At 41.6% G+C, this 17,651-nt stretch overlaps 1 protein-coding gene across 1 annotated transcript; it reads left to right on the forward strand.

Annotated features, from left to right (window-relative positions):
• The first annotated feature begins 1,376 nt into the window (after window positions 1–1,376).
• Window positions 1,377–17,445, forward strand: LTV1 (LTV1 ribosome biogenesis factor). The gene is made up of 11 exons (XM_077813156.1): window positions 1,377–1,684; window positions 3,801–3,932; window positions 4,763–4,954; window positions 6,237–6,324; window positions 7,472–7,616; window positions 8,312–8,558; window positions 10,195–10,322; window positions 13,474–13,610; window positions 13,916–13,968; window positions 14,858–15,058; window positions 16,675–17,445. Exons 1-11 carry the CDS (start codon window positions 1,682–1,684, stop codon window positions 16,786–16,788), a joined length of 1,440 nt encoding a protein of 479 aa, XP_077669282.1. The 5' UTR covers window positions 1,377–1,681; the 3' UTR covers window positions 16,789–17,445.
• Window positions 17,446–17,651: the final 206 nt, after the last annotated feature.

Here is a 17,651-nt window from a genome sequence, read left to right on the forward strand (position 1 = left end):
TAATTTGCCCCATTGATGATAGACTTACCGGTCTGTAATTGCCAGGATCACCTCTAGAGCCCACGTTAAATATTGGTGTTACATTAGCTATCTTCCAGTCATTGAGTACAATAGCTGATTTAAAGGACAGGTTACAAACCATAGTTAATAGTTCCACAATTTCACATTTGAGTTCTTTCAGAACTCTTGGGTGAATGTCATCTTGTCCCGGTGACTTGTTACTGTTAAATTTCTCAATTAACTCCAAAAACCTCCTGCAGTGACACTTCAATCTGTGACAATTCCTCAGATTTGTCACCTACAAAAGATGGATCAAGTTTGGGAATCTCCCTAACATCCTCAGCCGTCAAGACTGAAGCAAAGAATTCATTTAGTTTCTCTGTGATGACTTTATCGTCTTTAAGTGCTCCTCTTGTACCTCGATCGTTCAGGCTAGCCCTGCAAAGGCAGAAAGCAGGGAGGGCTTGGGTCCATCCCATGTCAAGGGGCTCGAGCTGGCCTGGGGGTATCCCATTTTCCCTTTGGGAAAACATGGTCACCCTACTGACTGTGCTTCAGAGGCACGACTTTTCTGGAGCTCCCGCTTAAGCTGGGGAGCAGCCTGCGTCAGCGCTACCCGAGCCTGCTCCCGCCTGCTGCTGGTGGCGGTGAGTATTGGCCCCACTCCCCCCACCCCGAGAGCCAAACTCTGGCCAGCTCCTATTCCTCCCCCCCCCCCCTTTGCCCACGTCGTGGCTGGAGGCGCCCCACGAGCTAGCGAGCCAGGGCGGGGGCGACCCCCTGCGGGGCACCGTCCCTGACAGCGGGAGGAAAACAAGATCGGCACGTGAGGGGGCTGCCCGTGTTGTGTGGTGACGTACTCGGCGGGGCGGGGTCACACACACTGATGCCCCCCCTCCCCCCGGCGTGTGTTGCTGGGGGAGGTGAGAAAAAGGGACGCGTCACGCCGACCCCCAACATCACAGCGTCAGCCCACCCCGGCCGGCGCTGCGCGCGGGGCCTGGCCCCGCCGGGTCGAGGCAGCCGGAGGGGCCGCCCTCGGCGCGCTGGGCTGGCTGGTACGTCGCACCGCTGGGGCGCCCACTCTGCACATGCGCTGCAGGGGGGAAAGCCGCGCTCAGAACCGTTCCGCGGCGTCTGCATGGGTCTGAGAAACGCCGGCGGGTGGGGCGGGGGCAGGTGATCGCGTCTCCCTGAGGAATCTGCCCCGCCCCCCAGTCCCACGTACATCTCCCTCCCTCGGTACGCATGCCCGCTGTCGTCTGTGGGCTCCTCCAATCCTTCCACCTCCAGTGGCGGCCGTGAATGGTTTTGCCCGCTACTGCGACACCCCGGCGGGCAAAACCATTCATGCAACGTTGGGGGCTGTGTTAGCGCCTGCGGCTCTATAACCCTGCCTTCCATCGCCCCTGAGAGTTTTTGACTCTGCGGCAGAAGGCTCATTTACTGCCACTATGTTGGTTTGGAGTTGTCTATCCGCCTCCCCCACCCCATCCCATCCCTCGCCAATGGACAGTAACTGGTTTATCCCAAGATGGCGGCGGTTCCGGAGCTGCCGTAAAGCACAGTTCCGGGCTAGGCCGGCCCACGTGGGAGTGAGCCGGCCTCAGGGTCTCCTGTAGCGTGGCGCGCCAGCACTGTGCAGAGCACGCGCGCGCGCCGCTGCACCCGCTTCCGAGCCATGGTGAGTAACGGCCGCGGAGGGGGGAGGGGAAAGAGCATGAAACCTGCCTCGCGGGGAAGGGGCGCGCGCTGTATCACTCGCTCCCCTCCCCTGTCCGCACTTTGCCCCAGGGCGCTGTGAGGAAAAACCTTCCCCAGGGAACTACGTGTCATGGCCGCCGAGTCCGCAGGGAGGGCGGAGCACCCTGCACCTGGTGTCAGCCGGCGTTAACTCTGGAGCCTAATGGTGGCTGTGGCCACTTAACGGCCTAATGCTGGGGTGGGGGTTGGTCTCTGCTGGGAAATAGAAGGAACTGCTGAGGAAGACCCGTGTCTTTGATTAGTTGTTGTTTGTCAGGTCATACCTAAGACCCATCACCACCGGGCCTGCATTGTGCTAGATGCTGTACAAACACAGAGTAGCAGCCACACCTTGCCCGGAAGTGCTCACTGTCCAAGTAGCCAAGACAGACGCAAGGTGGAGGAAGGGGTATATGTACAATCAAGTATAGCTATCCCCAAGTATTCAAAAAATCATCAAGCAGGCCTAAAAATCATCAGACTTTTTTTTTAAAAAATCGTTTGGGAATCTTTTAATTACATTCTTGTTTCTGAGCACCTGGCTTATATTTTCTTCAGAAGTTCAGTTGTTTTTCTACATCCACGAGGACTAGACATTCAGAGGATTTTCTAATGACCACTGAGATTCTCAGATAATCCTTTGGCTGCTGGAGAGTGCCTGTCTTTAAGAAAAACACCAATATCTCAAGCCTTGTGCTAAAGTCAGGAGAGTTGGCAACAGTGATGAGTCACAGGGAGAAGGGAGGTGGAGAGACCCAAAGAAGAGGAAAGATTGGTAATGAAGAGAAACCAAGGGTAGAAGTAGTGGTAGCCCTAAAAGGAAGCATAACTTTCCAGTGTGATAAAATACTGAATAGATATTAACTAAAAGGTATGTTTATTACATACACACAATACTCTATCCTCTATCTCTGTGGAAACCTACCACTGACATTAGAGGAATGTATATAAGGATGACATATAGGTCTGAATCTATTTCCTGGTCCTATACAGACCATAATTATAAGTGAAATTCTGCCTTTTCCACAGAATGGGCTTTAGAGGCACACTTAATAGTTTAACTCACAATCTACTGGGCTGCGGGAATGGGGACCTGGATTTTAAACGTTGCATTTGTACCAGCATTCTCCTGGAAATTCACAATTAGCAGTAGTGACATATATGTCTGCATACTCAGTCTTGCATCTCATTTTCTGATAATTCCAGACCTAAGATGCCAAAATGCAAACAATATTAAAAGCATATCCTGGCAGCTGATACCTTCTTACACCAATGTATCCCAAATGCTGCATAACATGTTACATTATTTGATTTACATTTTAAAATTAAAAAGCAAGGAGGGGAAGGTTAAGCTTATACTGTAACTTACACAATGAAAATGTTCTTATTTTTTTTTAACATCTGAGCTCTCAATAGTAGAGCTGATTGGAAAATGTTATATATATATATATATTTTTTCACACAGTTGTATAGAGAGCTGTAGAATATATTTCCAACAAGATAGTGCTTCAGATTGCTGAGGAATTCAGGATGCTGAGAGGCTGGGATGGTGTATTGTATGTGGTAGTGATTCAGTTGACAATTTCATTATGAATAACTGGGCTAGAAATAAATATTTAATGGACTGTTGTCTAACGATATATGGGAAGCTACATTTGCCTGTGCTGAGGAATTTCCAGCTGTCCATTTCCCTGTTTCCCAGCTTGAACTTTCTGTCAGACATGCCTTGATGTTCAGAGTGCTGTTACTTAAGAACACCTATGAGAGCAAAGCTGAAAATCATATGCTGTAATTAGTCTGTAATTCATGTTTAATGTATAATTCTACAGTACACAAATACCTATCTGCAGTTGACACGTAGAACCTGTGAAGTGTGCATGTGGCAAGAACACATTTAATTTTGGTTTGCTTTTTAAGCCCAGCTGTTCAAGAGTATGTAACATTTTCTGAAATTTTATAGCAAAGAATGTGTGTGTATGTTCTGGGGAGGAAAGGGGTTCCTTAGAAAAGTTTTTAATGTATTTTTTTATAACCAGAACATAACTTTCATTTTGCAGCCTCACAGAAGGAAGAAACCCTTTATAGAGAAAAAGAAAGCTGTAACATTTCACCTGGTACACAGAAGTCAGAGGGACCCTTTGGCAGCTGATGATACTGCACCTCAGAGAGTTCTGTTGCCTTCGCAGAAGGTAAATGCTCACTTCTGTCACGGAAGCTTGGATTAGAAATTAATATTGCAGGAGAGTAAAATAAGAAGATTTTACTATTCAGAGTCATAACTTGAGAAAAAGGGGGATATTTTGGAAATAGGTTTTAGTTAGAAGATTGGGCTGAAATCTACCACAATGTAAGAGGCTGGATGTTTGTGTTGTTGAGAACACACTCAAATCTTTATAATTTTTTACACTCCTATACAGGCAAGTCCTCAGCATTTTACTAAACACTTCCTAGTGAGAGAATTTTACCTAGCCAGAGGTAGTTATGGTGGACGCAAGGGAAGGGGGTGTGCAGAACCCACCAGGGAGGTCCAGGGACGATGTACCGTTGATAAATCCTGGAATTTAAATAAATCCTCAAGGCTCCCAGCCTCAAAATTAATCCATGCTGCCTGTGTGTAGTGAACAGTCATAACAAATCTGTATGCACTGAATGTGTGTTTGTATAGCTTCTGTACACACAGAGATTTGCAAAAGTTTTGTAAGTAAATATTTTGCTTATGGGCACTCATGGGCTGAACACCTTGTTAAGTGTGTGTTGGATTGTTTTTAAAACAAAAGTTTAGTTATACTACAAAACTGATCTTCTCTTATGTGTTTTTATAAAAAGGTTTCCTCCTCAACTCTTTAGACTAAGGTTGTTTCATTTCTGTTTTTTATCTGTTTGGGTGGTTTTTTTTCTGTAAGATATCCTTGTTTTTCAAGGTGAGGATTCCCAGGTTATGTATTTGAGATCCATATTATTGCTAATGAATTTGAATCTGACCTAATTTATTAATCCTAATCTTGTTTACAATCTCAAGGGAGATGAGGAACAGAAGAGAGAAGAGCAGAGGAAATATGGGGTGTTTTTTGATGATGACTATGACTACTTGCAGCATCTAAAAGAAGCCTCTGGTCCCTCAGAGCTAGTCCTGTCTGATGTGTCTGGTCAACAGAACAGGATTATAGTGAGAGGGGAAGGAAAGAGAGAGGAAGAAAATCAACAGATTCCAGTAAGTATGATATTTGGTGCACTGTTGACCATTCTTGTGTTGTATCTTGCTGAGTTTAACATCCTGCAAATCCAGCTACATGTTTAAATTTAATAACCTTGTTCCACAAGTGTTCATGTGGTTATAAGTTACTTATGAATGATTCTGTTTTTCCCAGGCACTTTTGCCTATGATCAAATAGGAAATTTGGTATGCCAAAGTATTATAATGGCAATTAATGATCCATTCGTTATTTAGAAGCTGCAAAGCACTTATATGATTTTCATCATGACAGTGAGGGTTCTTGTGTGACCCAAAAGGGACGGGATCCCATAATAGTTGTATTGGGGGGAAAAAAAAAAAGTGTGAGTTGCTCACACTACTTTTGCATTTGTTTACAATTATAAAACACTCAGATGCTGTAGTAATGGATTGTGAAGAAATCTTAAATAAGTAGTAATAAACTAGAAACTATGTCAAATATTGGTAAAAAAGTAATGAAACAGAATCTGGGGAAAATACAGGTGAATACTTCCAATGTTGAGTACAGTGAGGTCTTGACATTCAGTAGTGTGCCAGAACACTGTATGTTACTGGTTTGGAAAGCTATTAGGTAACCCCTGACACATAGTGGAGTATGCAAGAACAGTGTACAAACTGAATCAACAATATCTTATTTTAAGGGCCTGGGAAAGTGTGGCTCTACAGAGTTTTTCAGTATTGATGAAAACTGGCATGTATGCCAGTTTTGAAAACTAAGTATATTTTGACCACATTATAAAAAGTTCCATAAAATGAATTACTTTGGAAGCACTGTTTGTAAGTTTAAAGTCTTCCAAATAGAAAGGGCTTTAGAAGAGAAATCTTAAAGATGGTCTTTAGTAATGCTCATGCTATTAAGGAAGTAGAAAGTTGCTTCTAGTTATTTCCTGCACAACCATTTCCTCAGTCACATCCTGAAAGCTTTCAAACAATCTTTGTACTCAGGGAATATACATACTAAGGGCAAAAATTCTTCGTTGGCTAACTTCCATTACTTAGTTCAGTAAAGAAATAAGGTGAATGAGGTAATATATTTTATAGGACCCACTTCTGTGGTGAAAAAGACAAGCTTTTGAGCTATACAGAGTTCTTCTCAAGTCCACTAAGAAACTTCAGACATAGTTAAAATCCTGTTTTCTCCAGGTAAGTAAGCAGTAATTTTCAAAGGTTTGTCTCTTTGTCAGAGTACTCAAAACATATGATCACTCTTGCATCTTTAAGACTATTTTAAATAACTCTTTTGTTTCCTTTTTGTTTAAAGGCTCCCGCTATTAAGTTGCCTTCCTCAGTGTTTGCCTCAGAGTTTGAAGAGGATGTGGGACTGTTAAATAAAGCTGCTCCTGTTTCAGGTACCATACAACTCTTTACCTGTTCTTCTTTTGTGAAGCTAATGGTCCTCTTGGCGAAATTATTTTTGTTAAACGTTAAGGTTGTTCATCTGTTGATTAATATGAACCTTGCATATTTGATATTCTTGTTTTGCTTCAGGTACTGCTCAATAGCAGAGAGAAGAATGTCTCCAAATTGCGGAGAACTAAAAAGTGAATCGAGATTTATTTTCCTCAGTAATTGAGTTGGTGCCTTTCTTTGGCATTATATAATAACTGGTTCTAATCCTTGGCCTTGTTATACTGTGCAGGAAACCCTAGTTGGGAAAGGAAAAAGAGAGGGAAAATCCTTCTGAGGGTGTTTTTTTTTTAGGGATTTTGTCAGTTTTTTAATGCCCCATTCCTTTATTGGGATATGTGCAAGTATATCTTTGTGCACCTGTAGAGTCCCACTGATGCAGAAGTTCATCTACATGCATCCCAATATAGAACTGTGGCTTCACTCTCCAAGTTTGTCTTCCTTTAAATGAAAGTAAATTCCATTCAGCATCCCAGTGTTTAAACTGTAGCATGATTTAAGTCTTCAGGGTTACAAAGATGCACAGTGTGCTTGTGCTTGCATAATATACCTATGTGTGCCATTCTGCTATAGCATCTATCACATGTTCTCTGCTTGGGGTTTAAGAATGGGAGTTTTAATGACAACTGTGCCACAAAGTGAAGTAGAGGATTAGTTTTGTGTCTTGTGTGTGTGTGTAATTTAGAAAGTTAGTTGTTTTTTTTTATATTGTCTGCAATGGAAGATGTATGTACTCCAAACATAAGAGAAGCAGTCATCCAAATTAGAATAAATCATGTATAATTGGTAAGAAAAGTCACATGTTACCATGTGTTCAGACTATTGGACCACACATTTGTCTGACTTCTAATGAGCAGAGTTGTTTTTAATTGAAACATTGTACGCCGTCAGATTCAACTCAGCAACTTTGCGCTGTGCTTCTAATGAATTCTTAAAAATTCTTCCCCTCCTCCCCAAAAAGGGATTATTATCTGAGCTCAGCAAATAGCTCCACTTAGTACAAATTAGCATTTATAGTTGGGAACCCTTGTTTCAGGGTAGTGGCTTGTGGATGTGATGCCTATTTTAAAGCATTCTTTTCCATTGTAGGACCCCGTTTGGATTTTGACCCTGATATTGTCGCAGCTCTTGATGACGACTTTGACTTCAATAATCCAGATAATCTTCTCGAAGATGACTTTGTCCTAAAGGCCAATGAGCCAGGGAAAGAGGACTGGAAAGGAGAGGATAGTCGGTATATGGAGCTTTGCAGAACTCTTTAATGTGATAACAAATAATACAGTGTTGTCCCTAGTTTGTTTTTAGGTTTTTTTAATCTGTTTGAAACAACAGCACTAAACTTACTAAGTAAATTCCATATATTTGTGAACAGGATTATGAGATCTAAACTGTTTCCAAACCTAACACAATCTCAAAACACTTCCAGTATTATAGGCAGTAATATTACAGGTGGTCATTGCAGTGTGTTTATAAGACCTTGGAAAACATCTTGCTACCCATGATGCTAGAAATAATATGAAGTGAGGTATTAGCTACTGGTACCACTTGTTTCATAAGGACATGCATAGTTTTACTTGTATTAATATTCCATATTCCAGTATTCCTTTGCTTTCTCTCTCTTTTCTGGTCCCGTTTCCTAATGTATAACTAACCAGAAATGCTGCATTTGGAACACCAAGGGAACGACCAAGTGTGAAAGCATTTCTTTCTGTCCACCCTAATCAAATATTTATTGGTACACAGATTTTAACTTTGGGAGCACTTTTACTACTAAACATTTAGAATTCTTGTATCTACATGAGAAGAATCTTTTTTTTTTTTTTTAACTTAATTGGCATAAGTTTGTGAAGTGATAAAATAACACTGGGTAGACTGAGAGGCTATGCCCATTTCTTAAGTGGCTGATCTACATATATATATTATACTCAGGGGCTCTGATACTGAGGATGAAGATGAGTGGGAGGATATGGATGATGATGGAAAGGACAACAATGGTAGTGATGAAGATTATGATTCAGAGGGTCCTTTGTCAGATGATGAGGGAATTAGTGGAGAGATGAAAGAGTTTCTTTTCATGCAAGAGGAGACCAAGAGCCGTTTCACAGAATACTCCATGACTTCATCTGTAATGAGAAGGAATGAGCAGTTGACCCTGCTAGATGAGAGATTTGAGAAGGTAAGGCAACTCACTGATAAAAATGCTAAGAAGCCCTAAACATGAGAGACAGGACATTTTTAAAGCTATTTCTATGTGCTTTTTGCCCCATCCTGCTCTCCCTCACCCCAAATCCTGTAAGCCAGTGGTTTTCAAACCTTTTAGGCTGCATACCCCTTTCTAAATAAGGTAGTCTACTGTACATCCCCGTCTGAGATAGACGGAGGTGATGTTGGGGGAGGAGGGGAGCCATGCAGGGTCACATGGACACCCCCCCCAAAATTCTGTCTGCCACTTAGCAACAGCTTCTAGAGGTTTTCAAACTATGGGGGACACGGAGGAATGTTCGGGGGGGGCGGCGGCAAGTGGTACATCAGGTGTCTTGGTCCAGCCCTGCATGGCAGGGCTCCCTGGGGAGGGAGCACCACCTCTGCTCCCTTACTCCCCTCAGTGGGACACCCAGCCTGTCGGTTACAACCAAAAATTGGAACTCAAGACAGGGGTTACAAAAAGTTTGAAAACAGCCCCCTAATCCAGCATTCCTCTGCCCCCACCGCCACCCCCCGCCCCCTCCAGGGAACACCCACTACAGTTTGAAAATGTCTGATTCTCTGTCATGTATAGAAAGGACATGTACACCAATGCAGCTGCGGTTTTAATTTAAAGGAGATTAAACGCTGATTAGATGTGTTATCTGGCATTACAGGATTTTTCTCGCATACCCCAGTTTGAAAACCACTGCTAAGCTGATCATGTGCATAGACCATTATGCCTGTGCAACCTCTTGCTCCTTTAATTTCATAGTGGTGGCAGATGTCTGTTCTTCTCTGAAGATATTTTGCATTACAAGAAATGAGTTTGAGTCTGAGTTTTAAATGGTTCTCATCCAATGCGTGGTTGTATTGTCTCATTCACATTAAAAGGCTGCAGGGATGTAATCCTAACTATGGATTTCCTCTTTTCCTGCCTCCAACAATTATAATTTCTATTGCTATGGGGAGATGTGGAATCTCAAGCAGTGAAGGGTATATCATTTGTCAAATCACATGCTTCCATCTGTGAAGTGGGGATGGTGTTTTAGTCCTATGAGATGGATTTGTAAGATATGTTTTTTAAAGTGCTTTGATTGTATGAAAGGTGTGGTGGATGCATGAATTCTAACTTTTCTACTAGGCAGTGGCAGTCTATTAATTTACTTAATTATCCCAAACCATGTCCCAAAAGAGAGATGATGAATAATTTGACTATATAACATTACAAGATGATTAGTTTACTGTTGGTAGTCTCATGTCAATCGGAGGTAAAGGCGAAAATCTGCTGCAGGTCTACCCTTAGCAGCTGCTGCTGCTACTACTACTACTACTGTATTTGTTTTGTAGACTTGTTTCAAAGAATTCTATGAGGGGAGAAGGAAATTACCATTATTGTTATCGTAATGCTGAGGAGACCTGTTCCTGGAGCAGGACCTCATTGTGCTAGGCACTGTAACAACACAGAACAGACAGTCTCTGCCCTGCAGAACTTTTTGTTACATATAGTGTGAAAATGAATTTTTAATGTCAAGAGAAGCTTTTGAACAACATTGCATTTGTCTCACAAATGCAATCTAGACACAGACATTCATCGTTCGTTTAGCTTTGTGTTTTTTCCTTTTTAGTTCTTTGAACAGTTTGATGATGATGAGATCGGAGCATTGGATAATGTGGAATTAGAAGGCTTTATTCACACCGACAGCACTCGGCTGCAGGAAGTCCTGAATGACTACTACAAAGAGAAAGCTAAGGAGTGTGTAGGATCACTTTTAGAGCTACTTATGTGAATCCGAACTAACTATAATTACATGTTACTAACTCTAGTTACATGTTTCAGAGTAGCAGCCGTGTTAGTCTGTATTCGCAAAAAGAAAAGGAGGACTTGTGGCACCTTAGAGACTAACCAATTTATTTGAGCTTAGGCTTTCGTGAGCTACAGCTCACTTCATCGGATGCATTCAGTGGAAAATACAGTGAGGAGATTTATATACACACAGAACATGGAAAAAATGGGTGTTATCATACACACTGTAAGGAGAGTGATCACTTAAGATGAGCTGTTACCAGCAGGAGAGCGAGGGGGAAGGGGAGGAAGAAGAAAACTTTTTGTAGTGATAATCAAGGTGGGCCATTTCCAGCAGTTAACAAGAAGGTCTGAGGAACAGTGGGTGGGGGGGAAATAAACATGGGGAAATAGCTTTACTTTGTGTAATGACTCATCCACTCCCAGTCTCTATTCAAGCCTGAGTTAATTGTATCCAGTTTGCAAATTAATTCCAATTCAGCAGTCTCTCCTTGGAGTCTGTTTTTGAAGTCTTTTTGTTGTAACATTACGACTTTTAGGTCAGAGATAGAGTGACCAGAGAGATTGAAGTGTTCTCCGACTGGTTTATGAATGTTATAATTCTTGAAGTCTGATTTGTGTCCATTTATTCTTTTACGTAGAGACTATCCAGTTTGACCAATGTACATGGCAGAGGGGCATTGCTGGCACATGATGGCATATATCACATTGGTAGATGAGCAGGTGAACAAGCCTCTGATAATGTGGCTGATGTGATTAGGCCCTATGATGGTGTCCCCTGAATAGATATGTGGACACAGTTGGCAACGGGCTTTGTTGCAAGGATAGGTTCCTGGGTTAATGGTCCTGTGGTGTGGTGTGTGTGGTTGCTGGTGAGTATTTGCTTCAGGTTGGGGGGGCTGTCTGTAGGCAAGGACTGGCCTGTCTCCCAAGATTTGTGAGAGTGATGAGTCATCCTTCAGGATATGTTGTAGATCCTTGATGATGCGCTGGAGAGGTTTTAATTGGGGGCTGAAAGTGATGGCTAGTGGCATTCTGGTGTTTTCTTTGTTGGGCCTGTCCTGTAGTAGGTGACTTCTGGGTACTCTTCTGGCTCTGTCAATCTGTTTCTTCACTTCAGCAGGTGAGTATTGTAGTTGTAAGAATGTTTGATAGATATCTTGTAGGTGTTTGTCTCTGTCTGAGGGGTTGGAGCAAATGCAGTTGTATCGTAGAGCTTGGCTGTAGACAATGGATCGTGTGGTATGGTCAGGGTGAAAGCTGGAGGCGTGTAGGTAGAAATAGCGGTCAGTAGGTTTCCGGTATAGGATGGTGTTTATGTGACCATCACTTATTAGCACTGTAGTGTCCAGGAAGTGGATCTCTTGTGTGGACTGGTCCATGCTGAGGTTGATGGTGGGATGGAAATTGTTGAAATCATGGTGGAATTCCTCAAGGGCTTCTTTTCCATGGGTCCAGATGATGAAGATGTCATCAGTGTAGCGCAAGTAGAGTAGGGGCATTAGGGGATGAGAGCTGAGGAAGCGTTGTTCTAAGTCAGCCATAAAAATGTTGGCATACTGTGGGGCCATGCCGGTATCCATAGCAGTGCCGCTGATTTGAAGGTATATATTGTCCCCAAATGTGAAATTGTGACTCTGTCCTCACCCGTGACTAAGTTCAGCCACCAGGTTTGCCGTGACGTTATCGGGGATACTGTTCCTGACAGCTTGTAGTCTATCTTTGTGTGGAATGTTGGTGTAGAGGGCTTCTACATCCATAGTGGCCAGGATGGTGTTTTCAGGAAGATCACCGATGGATTGTAGTTTCCTTAGGAAGTCAGTGGTGTCTCGAAGATAGCTGGGAATGCTGGTAGTGTAGGGCCTGAGGAGGGAGTCAGACAATCCTGTTGTCAGGATGCCAATGCCTGAGATGATGGGGCGTCCAGGATTTCCAGGTTTATGGATCTTGGGTAGCAGATAGAATACCCCTGGTCGGGGTTCCAGGGGTGTGTCTGTACAGATTTGTTCTTGTGCTTTTTTCAGGGAGTTTCTTGAGCAAATGCTGCAGTTTCTTTTGGTAACCCTCAGTGGGATCAGAGGATAATGGCTTGTAGAAAGTGGTGTTGGAGAGCTGCCGAACAGCTTCTTGTTCATGATGACGACAGCACCTCCTTTATCAGCCTTTTTGATTATGAATGCATCTGATGAAGTGAGCTGTAGCTCACAAAAGCTTAAGCTCAAATAAATTGATTAGTCCCTAAGGTGCCACAAGTACTCCTTTTCCAATTACATGTTATCTCACTTATTAAGATAAAATCTATCTAAGTTTTCATTTACTTTGGAGACAATATTTTTGTTTGTAGAATGTAATTATTTAGTGTTTGTAAAGTATTCATATTTTTATTTAGCAGTGGATTTCAGTTGAATTGCGTGGTGATGCGGAGTGGGTTTTTTGGTGCTTGAAGTCTTGTTGAAAAGGGGACATAAGTGGGATACAATTAACTACAGCTAATGTTCAGAGGCCGCCTTAGCCCTTCTGATTTGCAAGGAAGTTACTGATTTGGACTGAGGTTTTCCCCTACCATGTGTCTTTCTGTTGTTGCTGTTGTAATTGACACTGCAGCAGAGTATCTTCATCTGATACAACAGCAGAACCTGTTAGGTACATAGTGGAATGATTTGTGTATCATACCTAGTTGAACACTTATGACCCAATCCTTTGCATTCAGATTTGGGGGGGATGACAGCCAGCCAGTTGGTTCACTGATGTTTCCTCCTTCCTGCATTAAGGTGCGCCAAATATTCTTAGCAATCTACCTCTGACAGTGCATATATTTAAATAGTCTGGTTATTTTGGAGATTTGTGGGATAGGGGAAAGGAAAAGAAATTCCCATGTCATATTACTGAGTGGTTTGTTTTTTTGTTTGTTTTTGTTTAACACATGTAGGAATGTTTTTCCTGTCTTTTGGTTTTTTTTAATATAGTCACAGATTAAAATAAACGGGGTGGAGGGAAAGGGTCAGCCCTTTATTCTTTTTTTCAGTGTTAAGAAGTTATAATGAAATTCTTATTTTTCTTTTCCCTGACTCCCACCCTCTCTTCTTACCTTCTTTAAAAGCTGCGTGAAACCCGATGCTCTTGAACCAAGAAAGGATTTCGATTCTCCCCTTAATGAGAAGGGTGAGGAAGAAGAAGAAATCATAACTTTAGTTATTGAGGAACCCAAAGAGAAGTGGGATTGTGAATCCATTTTGAGTAAGTATGTGAGGCTCTTACTATCCCTGGAAAAAGTAAAGCAGATGGTATATTGTCTTGTTACTTATAGCAAGGTTTCTAGTTAAATAGCTTCTGCATTTCTCTGTGCTTTTGAGAGTGCATAACAGCATACATTCTCATTAAAGAAATTTGGCCAAGGGTGTATTAAGTGCACTAAAAGATAACTACTTGCCACGAGTCTTTCAAATTTAATGTATAACTTTTTAAAAAATTGCTATGTAAAATGGAGGTGGTATTTTTCAGGGTACAACTCTCCCTTATCTTTGTTTTCTTTCTTGCCTTAGGTACATACTCAAACTTGTATAATCATCCAAAACTTATTGAGGAGCCAGCAAAGGTAAAATCATTAGGTTTATTTTCTATATTATATGAAGCTTACAGAAGTCTAAGCAGCAGCATGGCTTGTAGAGTCAAGACAAAGACAGTTAGTTTTCTGTTGGCTATATTTGTCTTTGAGTTGACCTGCAAATGGGGTGTGGAGATAGGAATGTTGTGTTCCGTTTTGCTGCTTCATGATTTATAAAACATTTAGCAGGTGGCTTTTTTTTTTTTTCTTTTAGATGGGGAAGGAGGTAAGAGAGGAAGAATAATTTTTACATTGAAAATTCAAAATTTGCATAACCTGTTTTTCCTGGAGAATTAGTAAGATTATATCACAAATATCAAGAGTATGACCTGCGCACACTTGCAAGACATCAGTTCTTTTGGAGGTGGATCTCTACTGTCCCTTTGAGGACTGAGAACACCCATCACAGTTCTTTTGTCCTCCAAGGAGTTCCCCAGCAAAATTTAAAATACATCTTGATATTTCTAAAGTTTAAAAAAAAAAAAAAAAAAGCAAACCTTGTTCTTTTTTGAGACCTCCTCATAAAGAAGCAAAGAGGATACAACCCTAATTTTTTCCTTACTCTAGTTACCTTTAAGTAAAACTTAAATAAAAGAAGGGATGGAAAGTAATGTTAAAAATAACTTTTTACCTTTAAGGCCAACTTCTGCCACAGATAGGTACTTGTAGTTCTTGCTGAGTTTGATGGGAAATCATGTACATCTGTCTGAGGGCAGAATTTGGCTTGTGTGTTCACTATTGGAAAATTTGCAGCATTATTGGTGGTTCTATGTTATTGCTGATGAGCAAGGGTGATCCATACACCTTATAAGAAAAGCAGAGGGAAGGTGGAGGGTTAAAGACAACTAATTCATTGGCACATTGTCTGTCTATATTTTAGTCCAAACCAATCAAAATTTCTCAGAAGAGTGGAATCCCACTGGATATCTTGCCTCAGAGAGGTCTTACGGCTAAGCAGACTGAACGCATGCAAATGATTGATCAAAGTGATCTGCCAAGAGTATCCACACAACCACGTTCCAAAAATGAGAGCAGAGAGGATCGAAAAGCTAGAAAACAAGCTATAAAGGAAGAACGAAAGGTAAAATCTAGTCTTGAATATTTTAAGACAACCCCTCAGGAAAATGTGTTCTGTTCCTCATTACTCTGTTTTTTTAAAAAACATTTTTTCTTTTAAACCAATTTAGTTTCTGGGAATTATTGGGAAAAATCCACTCGTCTTCAAGGGTTGATTTCTGTATCTTTCTGGAAAATACCATCCACTGGAAAGTTTGATTATTTTTTTTTTCCCCAAAAGTAGGAAAATGTTTTCTTGTCAATCATTCCGCAAAGATTCTCGATTTTTCAATATCCCTTTTTCTCTACTTAGTTTTTACTCTTCTATCTGCTCTTAGTTTCTCCCTCTCTGTCTTTAGTCTATTTTTTTTTTTCTTTTTTTCCCTCCCTCTCTTGGGGCTGTTACTACAGAAAGTAAATTCACTTCCCACTTTTCATCTTTTCTGGTACTGCCACTACCACCACCCCTGTTTCATTTATTCTGACCTTTAAAAGTTGGATCATGCCAGCTACTGGCAAAGGAAAAACAGAAGAGAGATCTGAAACTGGACTCTTTTGTTATATAAAAGTCTAATTTGCTTCAACCTAGGAAAAGAGGATGTGAAGCAGCGTGTCTTCTAAAACTTAGATATTATTCCTGGGGGAATTCTGCGTCACTGCGCAATGCAGAATTTTGCAGAAATTAATGTGCACGCAGAATTTCCTTTTCCCCACAGAAATGGGCTGCAGTGCTGATAGCTGCCACCAGGGGCCACTGGACTCAGCAGAGCACAGCTTGCACACAAGACACTGCTGGGGGGAGGGAGAGGGAGCTAAAGGGTTCCTGGCAGCTACAGTTCCCAGCATGCCCTGTGGGAAGGAGAGGGCAGCATGCAGGAAACTCTGCAAGCCTGGGACCAGGCTGTTTCTCCCTGTGGATCCCTGCAGAGTGGGAAAAGGGTGTCTGGAGAAGGGGGGGCCCCCACAGCTGGGCTCTAGTGGGGAAGGGAGTGTGGGTATCTAGGCCAGGGACGGGGTGTGAGTATCTGGGCTGGGGGGCCCTGCGACTGGACTCGGGAGGATGGGGCTTGGGTGAATGCAGGGGGGAGGGGGGCGGGCAGAGAAACAGGAACTGGGTTGTCATAGGGGTTTCTTTAACTCTACTCCTGGGGGAAATTTTGTGTGTCTGAATTGTTACAAACATACTTGCTGACAGGTATTTTGAAATAAATTACCAAAATAATTGAAACCTGGCGTGATTATATAGTGTTCTTTTGACAAATAAAATTTGGAGAATTTTTAAGTTTTTTGGTGCAGAGTGCCACCAGAAGTAAGATATGTGTGGCACCCTACACTACAGGAGCTACAACAGTACTGTTGCAGCACGGCAACTATTCTGCTGTAGCGTAGACCCTTACTTCCCTCAACACAGCGGTGGCTGCACTGGGGCGTAGGTTGTCTGAACTATTGATTTTTTTCATACCTGTGAGCGATGTTGCTAAGTTGACCTAAGTTTTGTGTGTAGAGCAGGCCTTATTTAGCATGTTTCTGAAAGTTATTCAGATATCTCTTTTGGATTGTAAAGGTGTTGGGAGTGAATTATATACTTCTCTGCAAATCTCGAAAATAGGTTTTTAATGTGGAAGTCATTCATGTTTGCAGGAACGCAGAATGGAGAAGAAAGCCAACAAATTAGCCTTCAAGTTGGAAAAAACAAGGCAAGAAAAAGAACTGCTCAATCTGAGACAGAATGTTCAAGGGCTCAAGCTGTCATAGTGGAACTGATGACTTTCATATTGTGGAAAGTTCTTTGTGTTGTTCTTTGTGCTAGGATCTTGAGAAGATGCTGACTCTTTTAACCTTGTCCCGTCATGGATAGAAGTTCATAACATGGTATTTGAATTTTTCTATAACCAGATCAAGTAGTTTACCATCTCTTTTTAAATGTAAACAGCTGAAACAATTTTTGGTTACAAATTAAAATGTACAGTAGTATTTTTCTGTCATGGACATAACATGGCAGCTATTTATAAACAGAGTTGCACTGGGAGTGTTTTATGGTACTTAAGTTACAGAAATATATATTTTCTATGCAGCCAGTTTTGTACATATTGAGAATTTTGCTCTTGTGATTCAAGAGATCTCGGTGCTGTTTCTGAATTAGATTTACCTATCTGAATGTGCATAAAATAATTCTTTCCCTCCCTTTACTATGGTATTTACATGCAGGCTCGGTTGGAAACCACGCTTTGGCATTAGTACGGTTCTGTATATCAAGAATATGCAGTATTTTCTCCCAAGCCCTGTCTGAAGTATCTGTTGCTGTTTGAATACTATTGTGAAGCGTATTGGAAAATCGTATTTTAAGAGAGATGTTTAGAAAACAGTTGTGAATTTAGACAACGCTTAAATTTAAATAAAATTTCCATTTCATTTGGCTGGTGAAATAATTAAAGATATTTAATGGAAGATTTAGGTTGTGCATTTAAAATCAAAGTTAGCAACATTAACATCATAATTTCCTCATGAAATTAACTTGGCTGTATTGAACAGTCTCGCATACAGTGTTTGAATATTTTATAGCAAACAGTAATAAGTCAAAAAGAAAAGGAGTCCTTGTGGCACCTTAGAGACTAACC

Source organism: Eretmochelys imbricata, chromosome 3, assembly GCF_965152235.1.
Source record: "Eretmochelys imbricata isolate rEreImb1 chromosome 3, rEreImb1.hap1, whole genome shotgun sequence".
NCBI classification, from domain to species: Eukaryota; Metazoa; Chordata; order Testudines; family Cheloniidae; genus Eretmochelys; species Eretmochelys imbricata.

Excerpts from the sequence above, each read along its gene's own strand:
- LTV1 (XM_077813156.1), top strand. Across the intron at positions 3,933-4,762 it reads TTCTGTTGCCTTCGCAGAAG|GGAGATGAGGAACAGAAGAG; the intron begins GTAAATGCTCAC and ends TACAATCTCAAG. Across the intron at positions 15,059-16,674 it reads CTATAAAGGAAGAACGAAAG|GAACGCAGAATGGAGAAGAA; the intron begins GTAAAATCTAGT and ends TCATGTTTGCAG.